At 50.4% G+C, this 27007-nt stretch overlaps 1 protein-coding gene across 2 annotated transcripts; it reads left to right on the forward strand.

Annotated features, from left to right (window-relative positions):
• Positions 1 to 1153: 1153 nt before the first annotated feature.
• Positions 1154 to 26662, forward strand: PLA2G6 (phospholipase A2 group VI). 2 transcript variants are annotated; one of them, XM_044985596.1, is made up of 17 exons: positions 1154 to 1377; positions 5885 to 6128; positions 6431 to 6646; positions 7933 to 8113; positions 10283 to 10470; positions 11246 to 11342; positions 12612 to 12794; positions 13166 to 13274; positions 13672 to 13833; positions 15906 to 15996; positions 18116 to 18279; positions 18861 to 19011; positions 19196 to 19332; positions 20983 to 21137; positions 21869 to 22036; positions 24797 to 24870; positions 25104 to 26661. In XM_044985596.1, exons 2-17 carry the CDS (start codon positions 5920 to 5922, stop codon positions 25246 to 25248), a joined length of 2430 nt encoding a protein of 809 aa, XP_044841531.1. In that variant the 5' UTR covers positions 1154 to 1377; positions 5885 to 5919; the 3' UTR covers positions 25249 to 26661. The 2 variants fall into 2 exon arrangements, with proteins under 2 accessions (XP_044841531.1, XP_044841540.1); XM_044985605.1 differs by lacking the exon at positions 12612 to 12794 and having other exon boundaries at positions 25104 to 26662.
• The last annotated feature ends 345 nt before the right edge of the window (positions 26663 to 27007 follow it).

The raw sequence follows: 27007 nt of genomic DNA on the forward strand, positions 1-27007 counted from the left end.
GATGCCTCTCTGGAAGATATACGTTAGTCAGACACCTGTTACTAGGCTCAGTACAGGGGTGACTGGGTGGCATTTTATGAAGCCCTACATGATCTACAAGAGGTCAGACTAGAGCAGTGGTCCCCAACCTTTTTTGTCTGGCGGGCACCAGACGATGAGCCACAGAGGACCGTGGTGGCGGACCAGCATCCGCCAAAATTCTGCCAACAAGCGGCAACGTCAATAGGCGTCGCCACCGAAATGCTCCCCACAAGCAGCATCATCCAGAGGCATTGCCACCGAAATACCGCCAAAAATCGGCAGCATTTCGGCGGCAACACCTCTGGATGACGCAGCTTGTCAGCAGCATTTCGGCAGATGCTCGTCCGCCAGCCAGTAGCCCGCAGGCATCACATTGGGGACCCCTGGACTGGATGATCTAATGACCCCTCTTCTGGCCTTAAAATCTATGACTTTAGGAAACGTAATTGAAATATTTTAGTTAAACCCCCCCCCGACCTTTTTTTTTTTAAAGAGCAGGGGCTTTTGTCTCAGCACGAGCATTTTAATTGTGGTTGACAAAATACAATACCTGAAAGACGTTCAGTAAAAAGGTCTGTCTGTGGTAGGAAGGTTCGTTTTTCAGGTTCTGAGTATTTTAAGATGGAAACATTTTCTGACACTGGACTTTTTTTACCCAAAACTGAAACTTTTTCACAGAAAAATGTAGGGAAATAAAAATCAGATTTGCAGAACGTCCCGGGGAGAACTGATTGTCCTTTTCCGTCCCCGCCCAGCTCGAAGCATGAGACCAGCCACGAGGCTGGTCTCATGCTTTGAGCTGGGCTGGAACGGGAAAGGGCAATTAATTTTGTCCGGGACGTTTTGCAAACGAGGGTGCAGGGCCGGGGGCGCTGTGCAGCCCCCAGAGCCATGCAGCGACTCTTGTTCCATCAGAGAAATCAGGTGTGGCCTGGAGCAGGAGGTTGGTCTCCCCACAGCACAGAATCTAGAGCCTGCCACTGAACGGGAGAGTCATGACGGCTCAGTGGAAATGGGGAAACGTTTTCAGGTCACTGTCTCTTTAATGGTGTGTGTGTGTGTGAGAGGAAGTCCTTTGCCCCTCACAAAGATGCCAGTCACGCTACCATCAGTCTTTGCCTTTACTTCCGCCCCGCTCAAACATGGCCGCCGGCGGAACTATACTACTCTGACAGGGCGTTCAAAACCAAAAGTCATCCGGGCCCCAGGTCCTGCCCTCTCACCCGCCCAGATCGGATGGCGCCTGTGATTGGCCAGGGGGCGGGGCGGGGCAGGAGAGTGAAGGAGCGGGCGCTGTGGTTGGCGAAGAGGGGATCACGTGACGTTGCAGTCCTTTTTGGTGGCAGCGAGCAGTGGGTGAGTGACTCGGGCGATAAGCGAGTCTGGGGGAGGGGCACGGGCCTGGGCTTCCCGCTAAGGATTGTGGGGGCCCGGGGTGCAGTGGGGTGGGCGGTGGCGGCCGCAGCAGCCGCCCGAGCACGCGGGCGGTCCGGGCTCGAGGTCCGTCAGTTCCGCGGGCGGGGGGCGCGCGCCCGCCAGACCCTGCCGGGGGCGGGGGCGCCCAGTCAGGTGCTGCCGTGCAGGGAGCTGGGCTCAGCGCCCCCCGCCCTGTTCCCACTGCACCCCCCGGGCGCTGGTGCTCCGGGGCCGGCACGGCCAGGCGGGCGGCTCCCCACCCCAGCCCGTGGCACGACCCCACAGAGCCCCGCGTGGTGCTGCCTCCTTCCCTGCCCGGCGGAGGGGAATGAAGCGCTGAGCCCGCTCCGCCCGGGGCAGGCGTGGGGCCGAGTGGCCCTGGGAAGGGGGATTTCCAGCCTCAGCTGGAGGGATGGTGCAGGGCCTCGACACAAGGGATCAAACTGCAGCGAGGCCAGTGGGTGTCTTTGGGGCACAGCGAAAACCCCACATGTCTCTGTCATTCATTTCCAGGAAGGGCTAGAGGGAAGTCAGCTGTTAGTAAAGGAACAAAAGAGCCCCAGCTTCATGTTTGCTTTCCTCTTTGGTGTGTGTGTGTGTGTGTTGAACTGGTTTTCTGTTCCTCTTTTTGCATATAATTCATTTCCTATATCTCTTCTTTGGATGGGTGGGGATAAAAGATAGACCACCTTGTGCAGGTTGTTTATCTTGTGCTTATGCTCTGTTTCCTTCTCTCCAATCAGCTTTTTTCCTTTTCCTCTTTTTTCTAGAAGTGAATCCAAAAAAGAGATCTCTAACTAGCAGAAATTCCCCTGCTTCCCCTCTATCTCTGGTTTTTCCCCAGCTTGGAAGTGGCTGGGGTTTGTCTGAGATTTCTTTTGGGAGTGTGGTGAAATGCTGTGGTAGATACCCTGTGTCAAATTTCCCTTGTCCTGCTATTTGTTTTGTAGATCCTGTTTTTAGGCTGTTAGGTTTCCCAAAAAAGTTATGTGCATAAGAGCTGTTCAGTATCTGAACTCACCTGGCTAACTTCCCCCTCTTGCTGGAAAGGGATGACCATTGTCTAATGGTTACAGCAGACATCTGGGGCCCTGCCTACACTAAGAAAGTTTTTAAATATGTCCCTTCATTGCTAACATCAGTTCAGCTCCGTCCATGTTAGAAACCCTAGTGTAGATGGGCTACCCCGCTGTAAGCACTCTATCAATTTCACCTGCTCTGGACATTCTCCAACCAAGGGCATAAAATCCTCCATCACTCCCTTTAGCTGTTCTGCCATCTTGTGAGGTTGTGGGACCCAGTCTTCTCCGTGAGCTGGCATTTGTATTGGGGCTAAGATGTTTTTAGTCTAAATTATATACATAGTAGAAACTAGTTGGTTTTTTTTCTTGCTTTTAGGTTTGGATTTTTTCTGACCATTCAGTTAGAATCATAGACTTTAAGGTCAGAAGGGACCATTATGATCATCTAGTCTGACCTCCTGCACAATGCAGGCCACAGAATGTCACCCACTCACTCCTATATCAAACCTGTGTCTGAGCCGTGTCTCTGCTTTGGTAGATGGAGGAAGATGTCAGGGTTCAGGGATCCCTTCCCTGACAAATTACGCGGTGGATAGCCACAGTCTGTATAATGCAAGAGAGATAAGGCCTCCTCTGATCCAGAATGCTTTTTGTCTGAGAAGAAGGGGCCTGTGAAACTCCAATCTTGTCCCTTTGCCAGTTATTTTAGAACTGGTTTTGCCCTGGATTGATTTAAGGTTCTCCTGGGATGTAAACAAAATTCACTTGGCTGTTTTCTCTGCTTTCCACATGCCGATGCAACCCGTCTTGGTCCCTTGTCATCCTTTAGGGAACAGTATATTAAAGAGTTGATGAATCTGCATGTTCAGATCATAACTTGAAAATTCATGAGATTGAACTCTATCCTTCTAAGGTCCTTTTAGAGCTTCACAGAAACTGATTTTTCTTGCATCTATTATTTTATGGCTATAATATCTGTGACAGTTACAGAACTGCAGGCTTTCATGGCATCCTTTATACAAATTTTCAGAAGGATGAAGTAGTCCTAAGCCAGCCTCCCAAACTCTTGTGTGGTGGTCTGATTTTTATTTAAATCAGGTATTTTCTATGCCAATATTATTCCTAAACCCTGTGACCTTCTGGGTTTAGCTTGGCTGCACACAGTGGATGTGAAGAGAGGCCATTGTTTCATTGTCAGGGCAAAGTCTTTTAGGAAATCCTCAAGATTGAGGGTGGGTGGCCGGCCAGCCATTCCTTTCAGTTTAGAGGCAATCTAAGCAGACCAGATTCAGGCTATGGCTACATTAGCGCTTCAAAGCGCTGCCGCGGCAGCGCTCCCGCGGCAGCGCTTTGAAGCGCTAAGTGTAGTCAAAGCGCCAGCGCTGGGAGAAAGTTCTCCCAGCGCTGTCCATACTCCACCTCCCTGTGGGGAATAACGGACAGCGCTGGGAGCCGCGCTCCCAGCGCTGGGGCTTTGACTACACTGGCGCTTTGTAGCGCCGCAATTTGCAGCGCTGCAGAGGGTGTTTTTTCACACCTTGCTGCAGCGCTGCAAATTTGCAAGTGTAGCCATACCCTGATGAGAGGCAGTAGCTATGTTGGTGGGACAATCTCTCCCGCTGATACAGCTCTGTCTACACGGGGGGTTTGGTTGGTATAGTGTCGCTCAGGGCTGTGGATTTTTCGCATCCCTGAGCGAAGTTGTTAGGCCAGGTCTACATTACAGATCTGTGTCTAAGTTTACTTACAGAAGAAACTTTTGTCCACGTAACGTACTGTCTTAGTAGATCCATACTTACTCTTTCTCCTCCCGACTGCAGAGATTTAAATTAAAGATTTATCAGACACTATGTGCCCATGTCAATACATACCAATATTTCAAAGCGGCATGTGGTGGAAGAGTGGGGAGCTTGGTGGGGACCAAGGATGTTTTATAATCAGGGCTGTGGGCAGAGGAGCAAGGCTAGGTATAGCAGGGAGAGTAGCTGGGCCATGCGTGGAGAGAATGGGGAACATGGTTATGGTGGACTGCAGCTGTGGGGGCCACCGGGCAACTGACTCAGGATGGTTCATGGGCATCAGAGCTCTGGAAGGGGATGTATCAAGGTGGACAGCTGTCTGTAGGACAATCAGCATTCATGTAGATTTTAAAAACCTGGCAACTTCCTTAAAAACCAGTTAAGGTTGTTCAAGTGATTTCCACAAATATAACCATAAAAAAGCCAGCCAATCCCTAGTTAAGTCTTCAGCCATCTCATGTGACCTACAGCCATGATTTCACCTTCTCTCCTCTGCCTCACCCTCAATATGATGTATTTGCCTCTTCCAACTTCCTCCTCTGCGCAAAATATGCAACGTTTAGCTCCATCCACAAGCAGCTGTTACAACACATTAGCAGACAGGCTTCCTCATTTCGTCACCTAAAGTAAGTAAGTCTACTACAGACGTCAGATAATAACTTCGCAAAATGATGAATGCTGTACAAACAGCTTGCACTTAAAAAAACAAATAATTCTCTCCATTAACAATCATACAACGGGACACACTTCAACATAACCGTCAACTTCAAATCTAGACCATGCCCATGGCCATCTACTTCCACACAACACTAATTTTGTACTCGAAACATCTGTTTCATACCACTCTATGTGGTCCAAGTTAAAAATTGCATGTTTAGGCTCTGATAGCAAACACTTTACTGCCATGACTAGTTCCACTGGTAGTAAAGTTAAGCCCATATGTTTGCAGGATTGAGGTCTTAGTATGGAGGTTGAGGGAGGTGACAAGTGATGTCAGTGAGGTAATGTGAATAAGGCAAAATCATGGCTGTAGTTTGCAAGGGATGGCTGAGGACTTAGCTAAGAGCTTCAACTCCTTTTATGGTTGTACTATGTCTAAGGAACTGGATTGCGACTCAGGAGATCTGGATTTGATTCCTGGCTCTGACGCAGACACCCTGTGTGACCTTGGGCAAGTCACTTTAACTTGTCTGCAGTTCAGTTCCCCATCTGTAAAATGGAGGTAATAGGCCTGGCCTTTCTCCCACTCCTTGTCTGTGTAGATGGTAAGCTCTTTGGAACAAGGCCCATCTCACAGTACAGCACCCAACACAATGGGACCCTGACCCTGACTGAGGCTGGAATTTCAGGGCCAGGCAGTGCCTGCTAGAAATCTGTTCAGCTGATATGTGGGGACCAACTCTTCACCCCGCATTGCACACCTTTCTGAGGGAGGATAGGGATGGCATATCTTGTCTCATGGAATACATGAAGAGTCAATGGACTTGTATTGAGGCAATGCGTTGAGGGTAGGGAGTGGGACGCTGGGGGTTAAGGTCACTGTATGGAAGTCTCTTGGCTTTGCCAGATATGGGCAGTGGGTTTAGGTACTGACCTAGGCTGAATTTGGACTCTGATTTCTTCCAGGGTGAGGGGAAGCGGACAGTTGATTTCCCCAAAAGATGCAGTTTTTTGGCCGACTTGTAAACACCATCAACAGTTACAGCAATCTGTTTTCAAACCCTTACCGGGTGAAGGAGGTGCCACTGGCAGAGTATGTGGCTCTCACACGCCTGAGAGAGGATGATAGGGTGATTCTATACAAGAACAAAAACGCTCGCTCCTGGGACTGCTTGCTGGTGAACCCCCAGAGTCATCTGGTCGCCTTTCGGTGAGTGACAGACGACCCTTTCCTCTTCGGGTTATGTTTTGGAGCCGGAGTGGAGATTTTCTGAGAACAGGGAGAGTGGCAGCATGGGGAATGGAAACGTCTTTCTGGCTGCAGGTGCTGTCACTGGGGACAGGATGCCCAACTGGGTGAGGAGTCCTTAAGAGTGAATGCAAGCAGGAGGAGAAATGCCTAGCACTAGGGTGTGGAGAATTAATATGTCTTCCTGGTGCTAGGGAGGGTTGGCTTTTGGCCTCTATGGAGGGGAGCTGGGCTGCATTCTCATTCACTTTACTCTTCTCCAGGCTCTTCCAGTTAGACAATGAGACGGATGCCATTGAGCGCTTTGAGCAGTATGCCAGGCGGCTGCGCCCCTTCTACGAGAGCTCGCCACAACCCCTGCAGCTGGAGGTCCTCCAGCAACTGAGTGACTGTTTCCGTAACCACCCCCACTGGTCCCTGGCGCATGTGGCAGTGGAGACAGAGCTTCCGGGGAGTTTCCAACACAATCGCATCCTAAGGCAAGGGCTGAGGAGCTCTCTTGAAGGAGTACCACTAGGAGTTAGCTCAGGGCAGGAGTGCACTTCAGGCCCATGCTTTCAAGGTCAAGCACCTAAATCCATATTCCAGCCCCTAAATAAATAAAAGTAGGTTGCTTGTTGGAAGAGTTTGGCTCCTGCAACTTCCGTTGACCTCACATTGGCAGATAGTGGCCTAAATGCCTAGCTTGGTCAAATGATGGGTGTGATAACTGCTTACGTAAGAACAGCCATACTGGGTCAGACCAAAGGTCCATCTAGACCAGTATCCTGTCTTCCAACAGTGGCCAATGCCAGATGCCCCAGAGGGAATTAATAGAGCAGGTTTATCAAGTGATCTATCCCTTGTTGCCCATTCCCAGCTTCTGGCAAACAGAGGTTAGGGACACCATCCCAGCCCATCCTGGCTAACAGCCATTGATAGACCTATCCTCCATGAACTTATCTAGTTCTTTTTTGAACCCTGTTATAGTCTTGGCCTTCACAACATCCTCTGGCAAAGAGTTCCACAGGTTGACTCTGCGTTATGTGAAGAAATACTTCCTTTTGTTTGTTTTAAACCTGCTGCTCGCCCATTATTGAAGGGTATAAATCTAACACTCACCTTGGGAATTGCTAGTGAGCTTTGAGCTCATTACCTTCAGCACCAACCTCCTGCATTTGAGCTGAAGGAGTAAATCTACTAGCTGGTAGCAGTAGTAAGGCTTTTATATAATCTATGTGGACCAGCCACTAGAGGAGGTGGTGGTACACTGTGCAGGCATGTTACATAAGCAACAAGAAGAGAGAGGAATTCTCTTTCTGGATAATAAAGTGCTGGAAATCACTTTGGCCTAGATGCCCCATTCCCTTTCAGCATTTATCTGGGAAAACATTCAGTGTGGGCAAGGGGAATTAAGACCTGGATAGCTCAGGGACTGAGGGGTTAATGCAGGAGCTTTCTCCTCTTGGTCATTGGGTACAATCTAGCAGAGGATACTGCACATCAGGAGCAAGGAATGTTAGCAGTGCTAGGTGGTGGTTCCAGTACTGGAATAGCAGGAGGCACTGGATGGCAGGAATGAGTGCTTTGGCAGGGATGTGAGTGGAGGAAGATTGCACAGCACTTCCCCATGCTCTGCCCCTTGCTTTCATAAACACCAAGTACATGAAACAATTAGTTCTAACACAGTAATTTAGGGAATCTGACGCAAACCTCTGGGAGATTGTTGTACTGAGTGTGCCTCTCTCAGGGCAGGGACCCTCCTGTTTACTCTCTTGTGTTGCAGCTGTGTGAACAGCACCGAGTGCGAGGATGGCTGTACCCCACTGCAGCTCGCCTGCCGGAAGGGAAACATGGAGTGTCTGTGTGAGCTGGTGGAGTGCCATGCCCGGCTGGATGTCACCGACAAAAACGGGGAGACAGTCTTTCACTATGCTGTCCGAGGGAGTAACCCTGAGATCATAAAGGTGAGGGGGAAGCAGCGGGCTTTACAGCTGGCTGCTGGGTACCCTTCCTACTGCGGGATGGGGGTGAAAGAAAGGAACCCAGTGCTCTACGTCTGGAGGAGATAGACGCAAGGCTTTCTATACTTGGAGGAGAAAAAGCCAAATAGATCTGCTGCTGCAGGAGGACAGGAGGGTGCAAATTTTTGGCTTGATCTCAGTCCCCCGCCCATTTCCTCCCTCTTTAGGGACTTTGCTGTCTGTGTGACTGCAGAGTTCTCCGGGACTGAACTCTAAAGCCCAGAGTGCTCTGGGACAGGAGTAAAACAGATGAGGTGCAAAACGAGTGCATCAAAAGAACCTATATTTATTTGCATCTACTTCTGGCCTTAGGCCAAGAGTTCCCTTTCTTGCTTCTATGGCGCCTATAGCAAGGGAAGACCAAACCAAGTTTCTCAAGGCCTTTCATTGTGACTGAGAGTCAAAGGCTAGCTTGACCAATTCCCCTCATTCTTCAGAGTCTGCGGAGTCCGTCCTTAAACCTGCCTCCCCTTGAGTCAGGTGACATGACAGTCGGAGCTGTGTGTGGACAGAGTCAGACCAAACCACGATTCCTCTGGGTCCTTGTTTAGTTACTATGGTATGTTGGCCAGATAGGCTTGACAATCTAGATCCTTATGGACTGAGTCAATGTGGTTCCTTCCTGCTGGTCTGAAGGGTTAGTGAGTAAAATGCGTCTACACAGGCTAAGATTAAGGATTGTGGTCCTGAGGTTTTGGTGGTGCCCATAACTACCCTCTGGATTTGGTCTGAGTATAGACCTGTGGGCTACAGATGCGCTTCCGTTGTTGCTCTGTGGGATGACTGCCTGCTGTCCATAGACAAGTGCTGTCTCTGCATTGTGCCCGGGCCTGAATCTTGATGGGGAAGGAGACTGGACACTGCCAGCTGACAGGTGGCATTGGAGACTTTTTTTTGCTGGCTGTTCTCTATTCTTATACCATCCAGGAAGGGCAGGGTTCAGAGTGATAGGTGGCCAAACCCTTGGGTGGAGGTGTGTGTGTTTCTGGTCTGTGGTTACTTTGCGGTGGGTTTTGGGAAAAGAAGCTGATTCTTTGCAAGAAGAGGTTCTGGAGTCGAGTGGGGGCAGACTGAGTTCTCAGTGCGATTTGCAGTCCAGAAAGTTCTGCTGGGCTTGACTTTGCTGCCTCCCTCACAGAGGAGAGGGAAGAGCTCTGCCTCCTTCACAGCCCTGACCTTGGTTTGTAGAAATTCCTCAGGGCCAAATCCGGCTGTATCTGATTTCATCTGGTCTGATCTGACCAGCACCACTTGAGTTTTCTTCCACCTGGCTTTCTCTTTCTGTGGCAGGTCAATGGTGATCTGTGTGGGGTGAGAGAAGGTGCTTCAGTGCTGGTATTTCTATGGCCATAGCCAGATAGCCTTGCAACACTTCACCATTTCTCCTCCTTCTTGGCTTTTGGATTGGGTAGTTTTCTAGATGTCGGTCTTGGACTTTGGAGGAGTCCAAGAGAGTTTTGGGACAGACCATGGGGGTTTTCTTGACTTGTGACAAGGAAGGTGGGATGAGGAGGCCTCGCCACATCTAGGGTGTTGGACCTTTAAGGGGCCCTAAAAACAATCCTGATTTAACGGGGCAGCCTCTCCATGTTACTATGATAATAGCAGCTTAATGGGTTTGCCCTGAGATTTGAAACTGGATTGACCTCCCCCAGGATGCTGTTTACCCTTTGATTCAGCAAGAACAGGGAAATTAAACTGTCCAGATTCACTTTCTGCCTCTCTGATGGGTTTGGGTTTCCGAGAGAGAGAGAGAGAGTGTGTGTGTGTGTGTGTGTGAGTTTAACAAACAAACCGACAACACTGTTTTGTTTGACATTACCAAAACCAAAGTCTTGAAAACATTTCTATTTTATTTATACTTTAAGCAGGATCTGGATTCAGGCTCTAACCTAAGCTTGAGCCAAAGGGGAGAGCGCAAGGTGGAGTAATAAACTTCCCAGTTGGACAAACAAGGAGAGTTTAAATAACCACCAGGATGGACTTGTGGGGTGGTCCTAGGGTAAGGGATGGGGACAAGCTATGCCATTTATGATGAGTCACATACTGTCCCCAGGAGCAGTCCTCAGAGCCTGGAGAGAGGAGAGATTTTGCTGTTCAATTTCTTTTCAGCTCCTGGGCAAAAAGCCATCTGTTGGCTTGAACCATCTGAGCAATCAGGGGCAGACGCCTCTGCACCTAGCCTGCCAGCTGGGCAAAGAGGATGTGGTTCTGGCTCTACTGAAATGCCATGCCAAGTGCAACGTCATGGGGACGCTGGGCTACCCCATTCACACTGCCGTGAAGTACTCCCAGAAGGGGTAAGTGTTCACCTGTCTTGTTGGAAACGGAGCACTGGAAGGGCCCCACCTGCAGGCTTGGAGCCCATGTGCTCCTCCCTGGGTGCCTGCTTATCCTGCTGAGAACCATGTCAGGGCATCACTGACTAGCATAGACTCACCTGCCCTTTCCCAGTGCTTGCCTATCTTGCTGGGATAGGAGTGACAGCAGGATAGTGCTCGCTGGCTGAGACTCCGCCTAGTACCCATTCGCCTTGCTTGGAATGGAACTCCGTGGTTGATGCCTGGCTAGCATGCCCCTGCCTAGTGCTCACTTGCCTCTCTGAGAATAGGCACTCTTAAGACATCACATGCTCAGATCCTGTATGCCCACTACCATTGTGGGTTTGCCTTTGAGGGTGGGCCAGCCCCAGAATGTCACCCACTAGCACTAATGCTCTGTTCCCTCCCAGTGTCCATTTGCCTCACTAGCAGGGCATGATCCAATGGCCTGGATTCCAGGTATCATCTCCCGGTGCCTGCTGTCCTCTCTGCTAGTGTGGCCCTAGTAGCACGTTGACTCTTAGCCCTTCCTCTGTCTAAGAGCAGGGAGCACTGGATGCTTTGCAGTTTAGGGGCCTGCCCAGGTCACAGAGCATCCCAGGTGGGGTGAAGGGAGAGAGGGCTGTTAACCCACAGTTCCCCAGCGTGAGCTCTCAAGGATGTGCCGACACCTGCATGTTGTTGGCAGGCTGGGGTCTTTGTCCCCATCCATGACTGTTCCTTTTCCATGCCTCCATCTCGTTTCCTCCCGAAGGTGTGTGCGGGCCCTTCTTGAAGTGGATGTCAATCAAGTTCAGTTCAAGGACCCCCGCTATGGAGCAGCTGTGCTCCACTGGGCCAAAAATGCTGAGGTAAGCAAAGCTGATGCCAGGCAGAGGGGCAAACTGAGAGGCATGCCAGCATGCCACGCAGTCACACTGGACCACTTCTTCTCATTTGAAATTCTGCTCCCCTCTTCCCCCCGTTAGTTCCTCCAGCTGAAGACATTCACCTTCCTGCATGTTGCTGCGTGTGTGACTCCGTTTAGAGAACAGTAACCCAGCAGGCCACCCAAAAGACAGTCACTGGTCACCCACAACTCAGATTCTCAGGTAGAGCAGCCTCTTTCCCCAGGCCACTTCCCATGGTACTGGTTGAGAGAATCAGTGTCATCCACTGAGGGGGGAGAGAGCTGTGGACCCTCACAGTGGAGTGGGCAGATCCTGGTACTGGCAGTCCAATGGTTATTGGACTGCCAGCTTGCTCTCCTTCGCTGTCTTTCTGATGGAGTACTAGTGCTGCCTCTAAAACAAGGCCACCTCTGGGGTGGAACATGGCAGCCATTCTGTGCCATCAACATTATATAGCAGTTTCTAAGGCAGGAAACAGAAGAATAACTTCTCACTGCAGGGGAATTTTAGCTAGGCATGTTATAATCACCCAGAGAGGAAATTGGCCTGCCCACTGGGACTAATACCCTGAATTTTTGTGAAAAATGCCAGGTGAGCTGGCATAACGCCCCCCTGATGCCATACCAGGGCACTGATTCAGGCATAGTTTAGTGAGGAGAGTGCCTCTTGTTGAATTACCAGCACTCCTTCTTCCAGCATCTAGGTTCTCTTTAGATGTCTCCCAGTCAAGTACTAAACAGGCTTGAAACTGCCTGGCTCATAAGGTGGGACAGTGGAAATGAACAGGGGGATTTTGCCAAAATCTGCACAGAATCTTCCCTCAGATGTGCCAAGGATTTTAGCCCAAATAGGATCACGTTTTTCATTTAGCTCTGACTCTGCTTGGCGCCATTCCTGTGTTTCGTTGTAAGACACAAGCGAGACACTCAGAAGCATGTCATTAAAGTGAAGAGCTGTTTTAGTATCAAGTGTTAGAGAAACCTCACAAGATCCTCCTTGTCATAATACAGATACCCAGGGCTTTGTAGCTGACACTTAACTGTTAGGCCTTGTCTACGCTAGTCTTTGTTTCTTCTCCCCACTGCTATCGTCAGCTGCTCCAGCACTCACTGCCTGGCATGTTCTACCTAAGGAAGAACAGGGTAGTTTGCCCACCCACGCTGTTGCTCTGAAGCTATCACGCTTCCTTGTTGCCTTCTCTCCCTCTCTCCCTATGGCTTTGGGGCACAGATGACCCGGATGCTGATTGAGTATGGCTGTGACGTGAATTCTGTCAGCAGGACGGCAGACATGGCTTTGCACATCATGGTCAAGCGGGGGCGCTTTGACAGCGCCATGGTGCTGCTGACGCATGGGGCTCTCGCTAATGCCAAGGGGCAGGATGGCAACACCCCGCTGCACCTGGCCATGAAGGTGAGTTTCTCCCAGGCTGCAGGTTCTGCACTTCCAAGGGGATTTGATGGAGAACTTTTCTTCCAGGCCAGGGCATGAAAAGAACACCCTGGAGCAGGCCCCACCATTCTTTTTTATGAGAGAGGGGTTAGTATGCACAACTACTCTCCTCCATGCCTCTAGCTGGGTTCAATCGGTTCAGCTGTGCTGGTGCCCACACCAGGAACATCACAGGCCCTGGCCCTCAAGTGATGTGAAGGAGATGAATTCATCTGGATATTCTTAATTAGCAGGAGCACCCAAGGGTGAGAGCGAAGGGCTCAGCAAAGTAGGCGGTGGCAGGCGGATAAAGGGAGTGTTGCCTATGACAAGAGATTTCTCCCCTCTTACAGCAAGATCACCTGGAGACAATCAAGGCCCTCATTGTGTTTGGAGCAGATGTTGAGATCCCCAATGAGTTTGGAGAGACCCCAGGGCTGGTGGCCGCCAGGACTAGCAAAGGTGAGCCCTGCGCAGAAGAGGGGAAGAAGGGAGCAGGAGGTAGAAGTGGAAAGCCTGATACTGCCCCTCTCCAAGCCATGCTGCCAGATGCTGCAGGGGCACGATGGGGAGAGGCAGGGCAACTGAACCACCAAAGTGCAGTCCCCCCCGTCCTCGAGCACACTGAGTGTGCAGCGTCTGCCCTGTAAAGCAGCTGTGAAATGCAGGGTGAGGGATCACAACACAGCACAAGCCCTAAAGTCTGGTTGTGGAAGGATGCACAAAGTATGATCCCTACCTCACTTCTCATCCCTCAGTTACTGTATGCACAGGACTGGCTTGCTAGGGTGTATGGAATGGCCTTGTGATTTGTGTATTGATTTTCTTTTTAATATGTGCGACTCCTGCACCTCGCAAGGTGCTAACCGGAAGGTGCTCTTAGGCCTGCTGCAAATGGTAGGGACGGAACGCTGCCACCCACCTAGCCCCGAATCCCCCCACATGGCATCCGCAGCATCACCACCGCTGTCCACCTCCCCGGAAAGACCACCGCTCCCACGGAACAACGGCCACAGTTTAGGTAAAGCCCTCCCTGGCCCTGTCTCTCACTCTCTCCTTCTCTCTCTTCACAGTCTTCTCTGAGCGCTTCTCTCTGGATTGTCCTGCACTTTTGTGGCTCCGTCCCCTCTCCCAGCTCTCATTGCCTTTAGTAGCTGTCAGCCTGCTCCCGTTCTTCCCAGGATCAGGTTTACCCTTCTCTTATTTGCCCCCAGGAAAACATCTATAGATCTGTTTGGATTCTTGGATACATCCCTGTAGTGCACCAGCCCGAGGAGGAGTATTTTTGGGTGACTGGCCACACACCCTTGGAATAAATCTGGGACCTATGTCTGTTCATCCCCATATGCTGTGACACCCACCTCCATTCAGTTGGAGAGGCAGAAAAGAAAGCTCAGCTGAAATTTGTCTTGAGTTTTTCATTCTTTGGTGATGGGGCATCCTGGCTGTGGGGGAGAGGTGGGGAGGAATGAGACATGGGAGTGTCTGGGGCCCAAATCCCGAAGGCTGAAAGCTAGTGGAGGGAAAGGCTGAGGCCTAGGGATAGATGAATGTGGAAAATGAATTCCCTTCTCACCCCAGTAGAGGGGCTTCTCTCTAAGCCAGTGATAGGGTCTCATCGGTAGGATGGAGCAATGGGTGGGTAGAAGGACAAAAAAGGAGGAATTACTTACCTGTAATTCTGCTGCTCTGAAGAAATGGCCACCCTGGATTCTCACTCCAAGCTTAGCACCATTCCTATATGGTGTCTCTAGAGAAAATAGATTCATGTCACCCCAGCAGGTGTGTCTGTACCTCCAGGAGTTCCACTGCTGGAGTAGTACAAGGAGGGAGATCCAGGGCTGAATTCCCCTCTTCTCTCAGGAGTGGTGGAGGTCTGGGTGTGTCATTCCAGGATTAGTCTTCTGATATATTGACAGAACAGGGCTGTTTTTATCAGGGACCTGAGTGTGTGCTGAGAAACCTCATCCAGTGCTGAGATTCCTCCAAAGATCCACTGCGTCCTCCTAGCCGCTGGCAATAATGTATTTTTTTTCTCCTCCCCTGTTTTCCGTTTGGTTTCACAGGCTGGCACCTCATCTGGGCCATATTGCCCCCCCGTCCCCTCCCAAGTTATGGCTTGGGATACAGCTGCAGATGGGTAATGAGGAGGCTCCCAGACCTCCATGTGTGCTTATCTCCCAGGATTAAATCTAGGTTTCTTTCTCATTTCCTGCGGCTGCTGGGACCTGCCTCCTCCCTGTCTTACTCTGGTGGTCCATCTGCTCCCCTGCATCTTTATTTGAAAGCTTTCTGGCTGCCTGCTCTCCGGGATTTGATTTCTGATCCTATTTGGCATGGAGTCTAAGGAAGGGGTGAATTGGTGGCACTGCATGCAGTGGCTTGTCTGCTCAAGGGAGGAGGGGCAAAGAACTTGTTTGATAGAGGTGGGAACTTGAAGTTCTTAGTGTTGATATAACACGGTGCAAGGCCTTTGTTGGAGGGGTGGAATGTGTCCGTGTCAGTAACCAGCTACCGGGGGACAGGATAGAGAAGGCAGAGTGATGAGTAAGGACTTGGCTTGTTGCAATAGAGAGCCCACTAACTATAACTTTGCTAAATAGTGACTTGAGGCGATGTGACAAGTATCTGTCCCTCAGGAGTGCTAGAAGGGTCTAAATAGCAGGGAGATGTCGCTTGGATAAAACAGCAAAACTTTGGCTGGCTGTTATGAAGTATTTCCTGATGGTGAGGTCTGTGTAAGTGCAAAATAATCTCCCAAGGGAAGTGGTGGAAGCTTCATGGTTTGGGACGTTGAAGCACTGGAGATTGTACTGCAGGGAGCAGGTCTGCCCTGGCAGGGAAGGGACAGACATGAAAGGTCTTTTCCGCCACTGAGCTCTTTGAGATAAGGGACAGAAGGGTGGGAAAGGGAACTAGAGGGTTAGGGTAGAAGATTAGAGGGCAGTGGGGGAGCTCTAGGGATGCAGGAGACCCCACAGGAAATATTCACACCCCAGTGAAGTGAAGGCCCTGTTCATGCATCTTCCTCTCCTCCCTCTATGACACTAAATGTGTGTCTCTCTCTCCCACTGTCTGTCTGTGCCTCTCTAGGTTATGAGAGCATCATCCATATTTCCACAGCACTTGGCCACTTGCTGAAGACGCCGGATGTTGTGGACTCTGCCAGCGATGCAAAGAGAACGTAAGCGAGGAGCGGAGCTCATGAGACAACTACACGGCTCGAATATGGGGATGGGGGGAGTGACTTTTTCCTCCCCCGTGATGCATGGCGCCCTCATACCTGGAACAAGCCAGAGTTCCGTGCGGGGACTCATGCGTGTGTGAGGTTCTCTGCTGTCATTATCATTGACTAAAGTCCCATGTGCGGCACACCCATGTGTGACCCCTCTCCCCGTGCTAGTGCCCAGAGTCATACATTGGCCTACACCCCTAATGGAACCCAACCCGGGCGATTAAAATCTGCCACCTCTGCCCCCACCATCACCCATTTAATGCTGTTGAGCAGCTAGTGCAGGCTTTAGCTCAGCCCGACACACCGACTTGATGGCTGCAAAGCTCTGTGCCAATTGCTGCACCGGTTTGGCAGCATCATGATGCATGTGATGCATCCATCTTGTGTGGGGTAGGGAGGGGAGGCACAAAGATGGCATGGAGTGCAGGGGGAGTATTGGTGGAACAAACTCTTGCTGCAGTGCACCGGGGTGGGGAAGGTGTGTGATTGGAGGGCAAGCAGCAGGGTCCTGGGCGGGGGAGGGAAATAAGGAAACTGTCCTCAGCAAATCAAAGGAGTGTCCAGTCCTGCTTATGCTTTGTTTTTTTCGAAAGGAATATTGTATTAAAACAAACTGTACTGGTGAGAAGGAATCTGAATGGCTGGCGACAGTCACAGCTGCGGTGGGGCCTGGTGGAAGGGCAATGGAAGGCTTGGGAGCTATACCCATTTGATCCAAAACCTGTATTAAACACACACGGCAGGAAGGACTTCATCAATGAATCCCTATCTTCAAGGGAAATAGCTCCCACCAAGAGGATGGTTTATACCAGAGCCCTGCCCAACTTGGGAGCCATAACTCAGGGCATCGGGAGAAGTTACACTGCATGCCCAGTCCTCTCAGAGGAGAGGAGCAGATCCCTGTCATTCTTGAGGGGCTGAAGGCCTTCTCCTCCTCCTGGTTCTTATGAGATGTGCGTGGACTCTGGCATTGAGCTGGCCCTAAATTCTGTAGCAAGGCCCCTGGTTTCCATGGCACTCTGGGGCGGCAGACTGGGAATTGTGTGGTAGCTTCTGGTAAGTGTGTGAGGGGGGAGGGATTGTTGAATTAAATAGGAATGGGATTAAGATGCTGGGCCCCCAGTGTAATTCATTTGAATATTAAATTCCCTCTATTTTACAATGCATCTAAATGTAAAGGGCCAGGTTCTCAGCTGGTGTAAATCAGCATAGGTCCATTGAAGAGGATGACATCCCGTGCCCTACCAGAATGCACGGTTGTCCCTAACAGCACATAACTGCTGATCATTGGAGTGGGTGGGGTGACACCAGTTTACACCATCTGGAGATTAGTCCTTTCTCTACCAAGGTGCTGCTGTCTTTTCTTTGTCATGGCAACATGTAACTGCATTGTGGGGGATGTTTCGGGGGAAGGTAGAGGTTTTGGTGGCTGGGATAGATGGAGATTTTAGTGCCTGAGAGATGTTTGAGTTTGTGGGGAAGGCACATTAGCTGGGTGTTTCTGCTAAAATGACCAGCCGTGAAATTGTTCACAATGTTGACAGGGCAGTGATGCGTTCTTTTGGGATATGAGACACTGCTACATCTGGAGACAACTCTCCACAGTGTTGTTTCTTTTGTCTGTGTGAGGCTGCTGATCTCAGATCCAATATCCCACACCTTGTGGAAAGACTTTGTTTAGCCTGGGCAACTCCCCCTGATCTCCCAGTGGAGGTATCTGAAAAGAGAGTGTTCAGGAAACTGGTGATAGGTGAGGTCTGGGAGCTGGTCATAGTGGTGGATGGCTGCTTTAGAACCTGAAAGGGAAAAGAGGATGTTTAAGGATGGTTTGGCTGCTGAGAAATCAGTTGGGTGCTTTTGGGGTTGCAGGAGGGTTTAGCAATTGGGAGGAGAGCTGGGACACTTGAGGGGCTGCAGGGAAGTGCTGGGAGAGAGGTTGGGGCATCAGGGTGGGGGTTCAGGGTGCTTGAGAGGAGGCCAGTTTATAGAGAAATGTCAATCCTGTCTGCTGCACTGAGCATACGTATGTTCTAATGCATAACCTAGCCGCCACCTTCCTGTTCTCTAGGTACGATCGCCTCCTGTGTCTGGATGGAGGGGGCATCCGGGGCCTGGTGCTCATCCAACTTCTCATTGCTATTGAGAAGGCTGCTGGCCGGCCAATCAGGGAGCTCTTTGACTGGATCGCAGGGACCAGCACAGGAGGGATCCTGGCACTGGCTATTGTACATGGTAAGGGACGACGGGGGGTGGCAGCACTGAGCCACAGGCACTGCCATTGCTAAGCCTGGGTCAGAATGGTTCCTCAGTGTGTGGAGAGCTGGGCAGGCAGGAAAGGCAGGGGGTGCAGCTCTGTGAGCCCATCACTTTGGGAGGTTGCTACCAGCTGAAAGAGAAATGGGATTTATTAACAAACAAACGCCAGAACTCTGATCGGTGTTTGCTCCTCTGGGAAATGGTCTGACCTGCTGTTTGGAATTTGGGAAATCACACAGCAAACAGGCAGTGTTTTGGCAACCAGGTGTTCCTGGTCTTCTCCCCACCAAGGGTCTATGACCAGATTCATTAGCTCTTTGTTATTGTCTGGAGAATCCTGAGGAGTCAGCTCTGAACTTGCCCTCCTCCCTCAGAGGCTTTCCCATACACTGAGCCTACTGCAGAGGATTAGGCACGTGGCTCCCGCTCCAGGTAGACGCTGCAGGGGCTGTGTGATGCCCTGGGGAATTCGAGCTCTGATCCCCTGAGTCTGGCTGGTTCTGCTTTTCCGTCTGCCTCCCACTGCTGGTTACAGCTAATGCCGTTCTGTGTCTCAGGGAAGCCAGTGGACTACATGCGCTGCCTGTACTTCCGCATGAAGAATGAGGTGTTCCGAGGGTCACGACCATACGAGTCAGAGCCCCTGGATGAGTTCCTGAAGAGGGAATTTGGAGAGCACACCAAAATGACAGACGTCCAGAAACCCAAGTGGGTCACAGCTGGGGCTGCATTTGCTGAGATTGTTCCCTCCCCTCTTTTTGGCAGGCTCCGTGGTGAGGCGTTCAGCCAGGCCATGGACCAGATCAGGAAGCAGAGATTGATTCAGAGGCTGATGTTGCCTAACCAAATTTGTTTCAACACTTATCTTTGTTTCTTATTTCATTTCCCACAGGGTCATAGTAACAGGGACCCTGTGTGACCGGCAACCTGCTGAGCTCCACCTCTTCCGGAATTATAAGGCGCCAGCGACGAAAAACAAGCCTGAGGTCAAGACAACAGACCCCTTCAAACCACTCACCAAGCCAGAAGGTAAATGCTTTCACGCACCAGAGTCCACTGGTCCAGGTGACTGGCAGAGAAGAGGACCTTATCAGAGAGAGAGAGAGATTCTTGCCCCTCCTCCCCTTTCTCTGTGAAGAATGGTACATCCCAATAGTGGATTACCCATCATAAGAGCAGAATGGTATGTCCCGGCAGTGGGTTATTCTCTACTTTAACAATCCTTAGAGCTTGGTCCTAGTGGAAGTTTCTTAGCCTCCCCTCTCACCTGTCCTGCCTTGACTGTTCCTGCTTTCCTGCAGCAATAAGCTGTAGCACGCTGGCCTAGCCACCTGGGGATATGTTCTGCCACTTTGCAAATTCAGCAGCCACTCTCCCTGGCTCTGTGGGAGAAGAGTGGTGCAAAAGGGCCACCAGATTTTTGGAAAGGGGTCAAGACAACGTACCTTCCTGCATCTATGAACGGAGGCGATGCGTTGGGGTGGGGGCACGCGGGGTCATGTGCCCCCCCCAGATTTCTGTCTTCCATTTAGCAACATCCAGAAGGGCTGCTGCAGACTCTGCCCCTTGTCTCTTGGGAACACCCAGCAGGGAGGAGGCAAAGACTCCCCTGATGGCGACACTCACCATATGTTTGTGCAGCGCAGGGAGGGAGGAAGCAGCAGAGTGTGTGGCTGTGGGCTGAGCCTCTCCTTCCTCCCTGCCCCCCCCCACTACATGAGGCTGTTTCTCCTTCCTTGTCACTGGAGTCCCAGCGCTTCCCCGTGCCTGCTTTGCAGATTGCCCTGTGCCGAACACTCCAGGCCTGTTCCCAGGGCAGAGGCCACGCTCCAGCTCTTATAGCAGGGCTCTGCCCAGGGGAAACTGCACCCCTCGCACAGCAGTGGGGCTTGCCCTGCCTTCCGTTTAGAAACAGCTTGTAGATCCAGAGGTGCTGCGTGGGGCGGTCATGTGCCTCCCCCCACCAGAACCTTTCAATTGTGGCCCACCCCAGTTATGCGTTGCCTCTGTCTATGGGGATGGGTTCCAAAGGGATGTCTCCATCCCTCCTGGGCTCCTGAATGGATCTATTACATACAATGGGCGAACTCATCCCTGACGTAACTCTGCTGGCTTCAACGGAGTCCCAGTAGGGATGAATTTGGCCCAGTATCTTTAAAGGAGGCTTGAGTGCTGGGGGGGAGATGGGTGGGAGGATATTGCAGGGCCATCATTTACACCAGTGGTCTCCAAACTTTTTGATCACACGCCCTTATCAGTAAAAAAAAATTTTGAGCACGCACCCCCTGCTGCACTGAAGCAAAAAAAAACCTCAGACTCCTGCCCGAACTGCCAAAGGAAAAAAAAAAAAAGAAAAGAAAACAAAGCCGCTCAGACTCCTCCTCCTGCCACGCACCCCCAAGGATCCTCTTGCACACCCTCTGGGATGCACGCACCCCACTTTGGAGACCACTGATTTACACAAGCAATTATTCTCCAGTGAATCCACGCAAAGCACACAGTGTTATGAAGAAAAAGGGCAGAGCTAACTGGTGGAGGGGGCCTCTGAAATTACAGATCTCTTCCCTTTCCCCTCCTCCCAAAATCTGCTGTCTTGCCTCACCATTCAGCAGTGTGTCTGTCTGTCGATGGTGACACAAGAAGTCAGTCAGTCCTATGCACTGTCTTATGTTTTCACAGACCAGCTTGTGTGGCGGGCTGCCCGCTGCAGTGGTGCCGCCCCAACGTACTTCCGACCAATCGGGCGTTTCTTGGATGGTGGGCTGCTGGCCAATAACCCCACTCTGGATGCCATGACAGAGATTCATGAGTACAACAAGTCCCTAAGCCAGAAGGTGAGGGTAAATCCTAGGGCTTTAATTACTACCTGGAGGATTTCTCTGGCATGACATTACAATGGGGTTTGGTTGTAAATGACTCCTCCCTGGGAAGGGGGGCTGTTACTGGTGGCTCTCTGAGACCAGAGTCCTGTATTTATCCACCGACCAGGTAGTGCATCCTAAACAACGGCACTGAAAGCTCCCCTGATCTCCCCAGCACAATGCTCCAACCTGGCTGTTGTAGGAGGATCAGCTCATTCTGTCTGTGGCTCCTTCAGTTGTTAGCCTCTCGTAGGAAGCAACAGATAGGGCCAGTTCATGCTAATGTGGCGATGGCTTTTTGTGTGATGCTGACGGCTGTGCTCTAGGCACAAAGGCCAGATTCCCCCCAGTTATTGCCACATGGGACGTTCAACAGAGGTTGATGACTGTCAGTCACTTCTGACATGGGGCTGGATTGGCAGTGAAGACTTGGGTCGGGGAGGGGAAATGAAAGGTTCTGGTTCAGGATGGGCGAGGCATGTGTCTAAGTTACTGTGCAGGAGGGTGGGGAATGTGGGGTGATTTTATGTAATCCTCAATCTCTTGAGCCATACAGGTCCCCAGTATTATCAGTTCAAGGATCTGGGCAATGAAATGCAGACAACTTATGAATCTCCCCTTTCCCCCCCATCCTGTTTGTGTATTTTTCGGGGGTAATACTGTGGATTCACACTAACAAAACGTTGTTTCTCCATCCTCCAAAGGGGCAGAGCCAGCAGGTGCGGAAATTGGGAATGGTGGTCTCTCTTGGGACGGGGAGGCCTCCGCAGGTCCCGGTGAGCTCCGTGGATGTCTTCCGCCCCTCCAACCCCTGGGAGCTGGCCAAGACTGTCTTTGGGGCCAAAGAGCTGGGCAAGATGGTGGTGGATTGTGTGAGTAATGGGGGGTGGGCTGGATGGGATGAAGCTGTGGAGTGGCGCAGAGGGGGACACCTGAGGTGGTTTTTGATGCTAAATCGTACTATTTTTAAAAAGAAAAGATGCTCAGTTGGGACTTACGCCAGGCTGTTACCCTTTAAAGTCCAGCGAGGATATGGGGATCACCTGTGACATCTATTCAGAGAGCTCCATGGACCACTCCCCAACCTACAGAGCTCAATAACAAGGGTCTTACTCCCTAGCAAGGTGTCTACAATCACTTCCTATCCCAGCTGCCATCATTCCTCCTCTTAGAGCCTCCTTAAATCCCTCATTCTCTAAACTTTGGAGAATCCAAATTGCTGCAGCAAAAACTTCTCTCATGCTTTAGAAAGTGGGTTGAGTATTGACATGGGAATTGTTACACCATGCCTGTGGTACCCAGAGCTGTGAGCCACTGTTACCCCTCTGCCTTAGCGAGAGCTTTGCTGCTGCTCAGCCCTGTGTGCGTCAGCTCCCTGACACACCTGCCTGACCAGCAAACTCATTTAAACTCTCTCAGTCAAAGCCTTGCTTTACAGGTAACAGTCAGTGAACCCGAGTTCCCCAGAGGCATCTCCCTGCAGTGTCCAGCCCCTCTCACTGGACACTCTCAGACATTACTAAATTCGCTCCTTCCATGGGGACAGAGCACACATTGGCCTGTTAGATTAGCTGAAGACTCACACCTCTCTTTAATCCACACAGCGCTGAGATTTTTTTTAATAAAACAAGAAGAGATTTATTAACAAAGAACAGATTGAAGTGATACAAAGCAAAAGAGAGAGTTGGGTGGTTCCAAACAAAAAAACCCCACGCAAGATGCAATCTTTGCCTACGCCATTTTCTTTCTTACATCAAGTTACCAGCATCCCTCACCCTCCACACTATGGGACCCAAATTTTACAGCTTCGAAGGGTGCTGTACCCTAGGTCCCCTCAGAGATGGATCACTGAAAAGGTCTCTTTGCTCCCCTTATATTACCCAAAGTCTATTGTCTCTGCCTTGAGAGCCAGGAAGGCTTCCTGGGGTTTCTGTCCCCCACCGTGATTGTTAAATGATCTTCTCCTCACTTGTTTAGCTTGATGGCTTTGTTTACCTTATATGTAAAGATACTTGCATTGTCCTCTGCTTGTCACGTGGGTAAATGCAGATTCCGGTGTCTAAGGCAGGCCGAGTTTATACACTGCTGCCCAAACACATTTCAAGCTAATATTTCCAGCATGTGTCTAAACTCTTTTACACCCCGAACATATATCATGTGGTGACTTTCGGGACCTGCTTGTCACCAGTTCACATGTGATACCTTTCATGACACCTTTTACATACATATTATGACAGTGTGCTGGGGCAATGAGTATGTCAGGCCTTATGGGAGTTACAGTATGGGTGCTCCCCTGTCAGTTGGCATTGAGGGGGTCACAGGAAAGCCGGAATGTTAGGGGTGAGATGGTCTGAGGTGGCCCAGCCTAAAGAATTCTTCTTCCTATTTGGCACTTGTATCCTTCAAATACATGTAGATTTGCAAAGGGATTAGGTGGATTATCTCTGGGAGCGAATGAGAAGGTAGGATAACCAGCAGGGGGCAGAATAGTGTAAGTATCAAACACAGTCTCAATTAATCCTGAGGTGCGTTTGTGTGATGGGTTATGGAGCTGTGTTAATGACACTATAGCTGAGAGAGTATAAAACACTCCTTTATAAACCTGATTTTTTTGACACCAGCCACCATAACCTTGTCAAACAAGCTGCTTTCTGCCAGAAATTTTATATGTACTGTCTCTTGGCAGAGGTGATCTTGTCTTAGAAAGTTTGTGGTTCACCAGGTTAGCCTCTCCAAGTGATGGGACACAGAGGACCTAATTTTCAAATTGGGCTCCACAATTTTGTGCATGCAAAAATGGGTACAATTTACTTATGGGTGCAGAATTCCAGGTGGAAAATTTGGAGGCCTGGTTTAAAAACTAAGCCCTGAAAAACGGGGTATTTTGCTTTTAGAAAAATCTTCTGTATTTCCATCATGATCATTCATCAACATAAACAAATTAAGGAAATTCCTGAATAAAAACTATTATAGTAGAGAGAAGATTGGATATGTCTCTCACTCACACACACACACTTTAAACAAAAAGAAGCTTGGAATATTTTTGTTCACAAAAACAATTCTTGAAAGGAAAATTTGGAGTTAAGGTTCCCCAAATAACCTTAACTTTGACCCATCCTTGGCTCTTCTCAGCCTTATACCTACAGACCAGAAAACCTCCATGGAGTTTGTATTTGCCATGAGCTCTGCATTTCAGGTCTCATTTGAAAGCTGCCCCAGCATAACTCTCAGGGCTCGTAGTGAATGCAACCCCTGCTGGCATCGTGTTCCTGGAGCAGAAGCCGGGTTATAAACAGAATCCGAGAGATTTCACGGCTCAGAACCCAGAGCCCCAAACTAGAATCACCGCCAAGGCCCCTTTTTTGCACTTTTGTCTGCACACAAAACTGTGGAGGCCTGGGACACCAAAAGGATTAGAAGAGTGAGCTCAGCCCCATGGGGAGCTGCAGCAGGGCCGGTAGAAAAGCTCCCCTACATCATTTGGTGGGTAAGTTTCCAAAATGTAGTTTTCTCTCCCTTGGAGGCCTGTTCAGTGGGACTCAGTGCCAAGGGAGCCTGACTTTACAAGCAGAGGGATACAAGCGTTTAGGTTGATTTGAGTGACCTAAGAGTGGGCATGTTTCCCCCTGCAGTGCACTGATGCGGATGGCCCGGCCGTGGACCGTGCCAGGGCTTGGTGTGAGATGACAGACACCCGCTATTTCCGGTATGAGCTTTTCTTGGCTGGTGCCCTTCCCCTCTCTTGGGGTTGGGCCATCTGTTTGGTCTTCTCTCTTCCCAGTGTTCTCCCCCTCTCAAGACCGGAGTGTGGCATGTGTCCCCATCCCCAGGCATCATGTGGTGCTGCATTTGATGCTTGTCTCCATCCCTGCCTGTCCCTTCTTGTGTTGCTGCCCCCGTCTTCCCCAGTCCCATCTGGTGACATCTCGATATCCACAGGTTCAGCCCACATCTGCACTCTGACGTGATGCTGGATGAGGTGAATGATGCGATCCTAGTGAACGCACTCTGGGATACTCAGCTCTACATCTGCCAACAGCAGGAGCAGTTCAAGCAGCTGGTGCAGGAGCTCCTCACCCGATGACTCTCTGGAAGACTCGAAGGCACCAGTGCCCAATCCCGACAGTAGTGACTTAGGAAGTGGGCAGCGAGCAACAGCCTTTGTAGAAGGGCTGGACTAGGGGTTGTCCTTGCCGTCAGACCGAGATGTTGGGGAGAAGAATTCAGGGATCAGAGATACTTAATATGAAGCAGTATTCCCCCCCGGCCCCTCCCCCCACACACACATGTGGTGGCAGCTGGGAATTTACAATTGGTATGGAGGCCTGAGTCCCCTGTACTCAGAGAGCAGTCTCTGGTACTCTCCCAGGTATGGGCGTGTTCCCTAAATCACCCTGCCCTGAATCTCTCTGACAGAGCAAGGGCAGACCTCACACTGCTTCCCATCTCCTGAGCAGACCTTCTGTAAAGTAACCTTGGGAACAGATCTCCCTTCCCCTAGAATATCTGGGGGGCTGGCCCTTCCCACCCTGGAGAGCACATTGAAAGTGAGGCAAAGAGAAACTTTTGAGGACTAGTTTATCCACTCTTGCTAGCGTGTGTGCGGGGAACTGGAGTTGTTACCTCATGTGGTCTGGGCGGAGAAGGGGCCAGGAAGAGGGTAACGTCCCTGCAGTAGTTTTGGATCCAACGTATTGTGATTGTTCTTTTGTGATCCATTATCAGCCTTGGGTGAGGGATGCGGGAAGATCTTCCCTTGATCTGTTATAGCCTGTGACTGCTCCCCTTTCTATTGCTTCAGTGCCCTTTTTTCCCCACTCAGTGGCTCCTCCCATCTCTCCTTCCAGTGTCCCTCCCAGTTCCCAACTGCTTCTGGCCACTAGGGTGGTGTGAGCAGACCTGCGGGGAAGGGGATGAAGCTTCCTGGTTTCCAATGAATGTTTCCTGCTGCCTGGCCTGTGCTGATAGTCCTCACTCATGGGCTGAGAAGTGGAAACCCCTCCCCCTCCCTTCCCTTCCAGGGGTCACGTGATGAGGAGCAAAATTCTTGCTTCAGCCATGGAACAAAGATTAAACCAAATTTATTGGGGGCCATTTATTGGCTGATAACACAGAATAAAAAGATAACTATGATTTAAATGCTGTATTCTCTGTGATCATTTCCCACTGAGGATTCCGACCCCTGGGATTAGATGGATTTCCGCTATTTCATTCTCCCCCTCCCCAGCTCTTGCTCCTGTGGTGGGAATTCCAATGCACTCTTAAAAGGCATTCACTGGTTCTGCATTTTGTTTAGTTTTCGATAGAGGTGAATTTATTTGCCTGTGGGAACTGTTTGGAGTTCACGGTTCGTCAGGTCATTTCCCACTTTCCTGCGCTCTGTTTTTTAAATCTCACAACATTTTTGCCTCAAAACAAACTAACCAAGTGTGGTGGTGTTGCAAAGAGAGGGTTCAGTGTGAAACTTACAAGGTGTGAAATAAAGGGAGGTTTGAAGTCCATTTGATCATCATAATCTTTGTATTTCTGTAGTGTCTTCTATCCTGCAAGATCCCAAAGGGCTTTGGGTCTGATTCTAATCCCACGTACACCAGTGTAATTCCACCGATTGCAGCGAAGTCACTCTTGATTTACACCAATGTGTATCTGAGCAGAATTCTGCCCTCGATCTGTATGAAGGGATCAGTCACAAGTGAAGTGCAGCCTCTTCTCGGGTGGAATGTAATGGCTGTTTAACAATGCACAGCAACATCACACAGCTGTGCAGGTGTTTTGGGCAAGCAGTCTGTAACAACCCACTTGGAACTGGGTCAGAACAGAGGATACACCAAAGTGCATTGGAA

Source organism: Mauremys mutica, chromosome 1, assembly GCF_020497125.1.
Source record: "Mauremys mutica isolate MM-2020 ecotype Southern chromosome 1, ASM2049712v1, whole genome shotgun sequence".
Classification (NCBI taxonomy): Eukaryota; Metazoa; Chordata; order Testudines; family Geoemydidae; genus Mauremys; species Mauremys mutica.

Bases quoted from the DNA above. Each gene is read 5' to 3' on its own strand.
- PLA2G6 (XM_044985596.1), top strand. From the start codon at position 5,920: ATGCAGTTTTTTGGCCGACTTGTAAACACCATCAACAGTTACAGCAAT. The intron at 18,280-18,860 runs GTAAGGGACGAC...TCTGTGTCTCAG, and splicing joins GGCACTGGCTATTGTACATG to GGAAGCCAGTGGACTACATG. The intron at 24,871-25,103 runs GTATGAGCTTTT...CGATATCCACAG, and splicing joins ACAGACACCCGCTATTTCCG to GTTCAGCCCACATCTGCACT.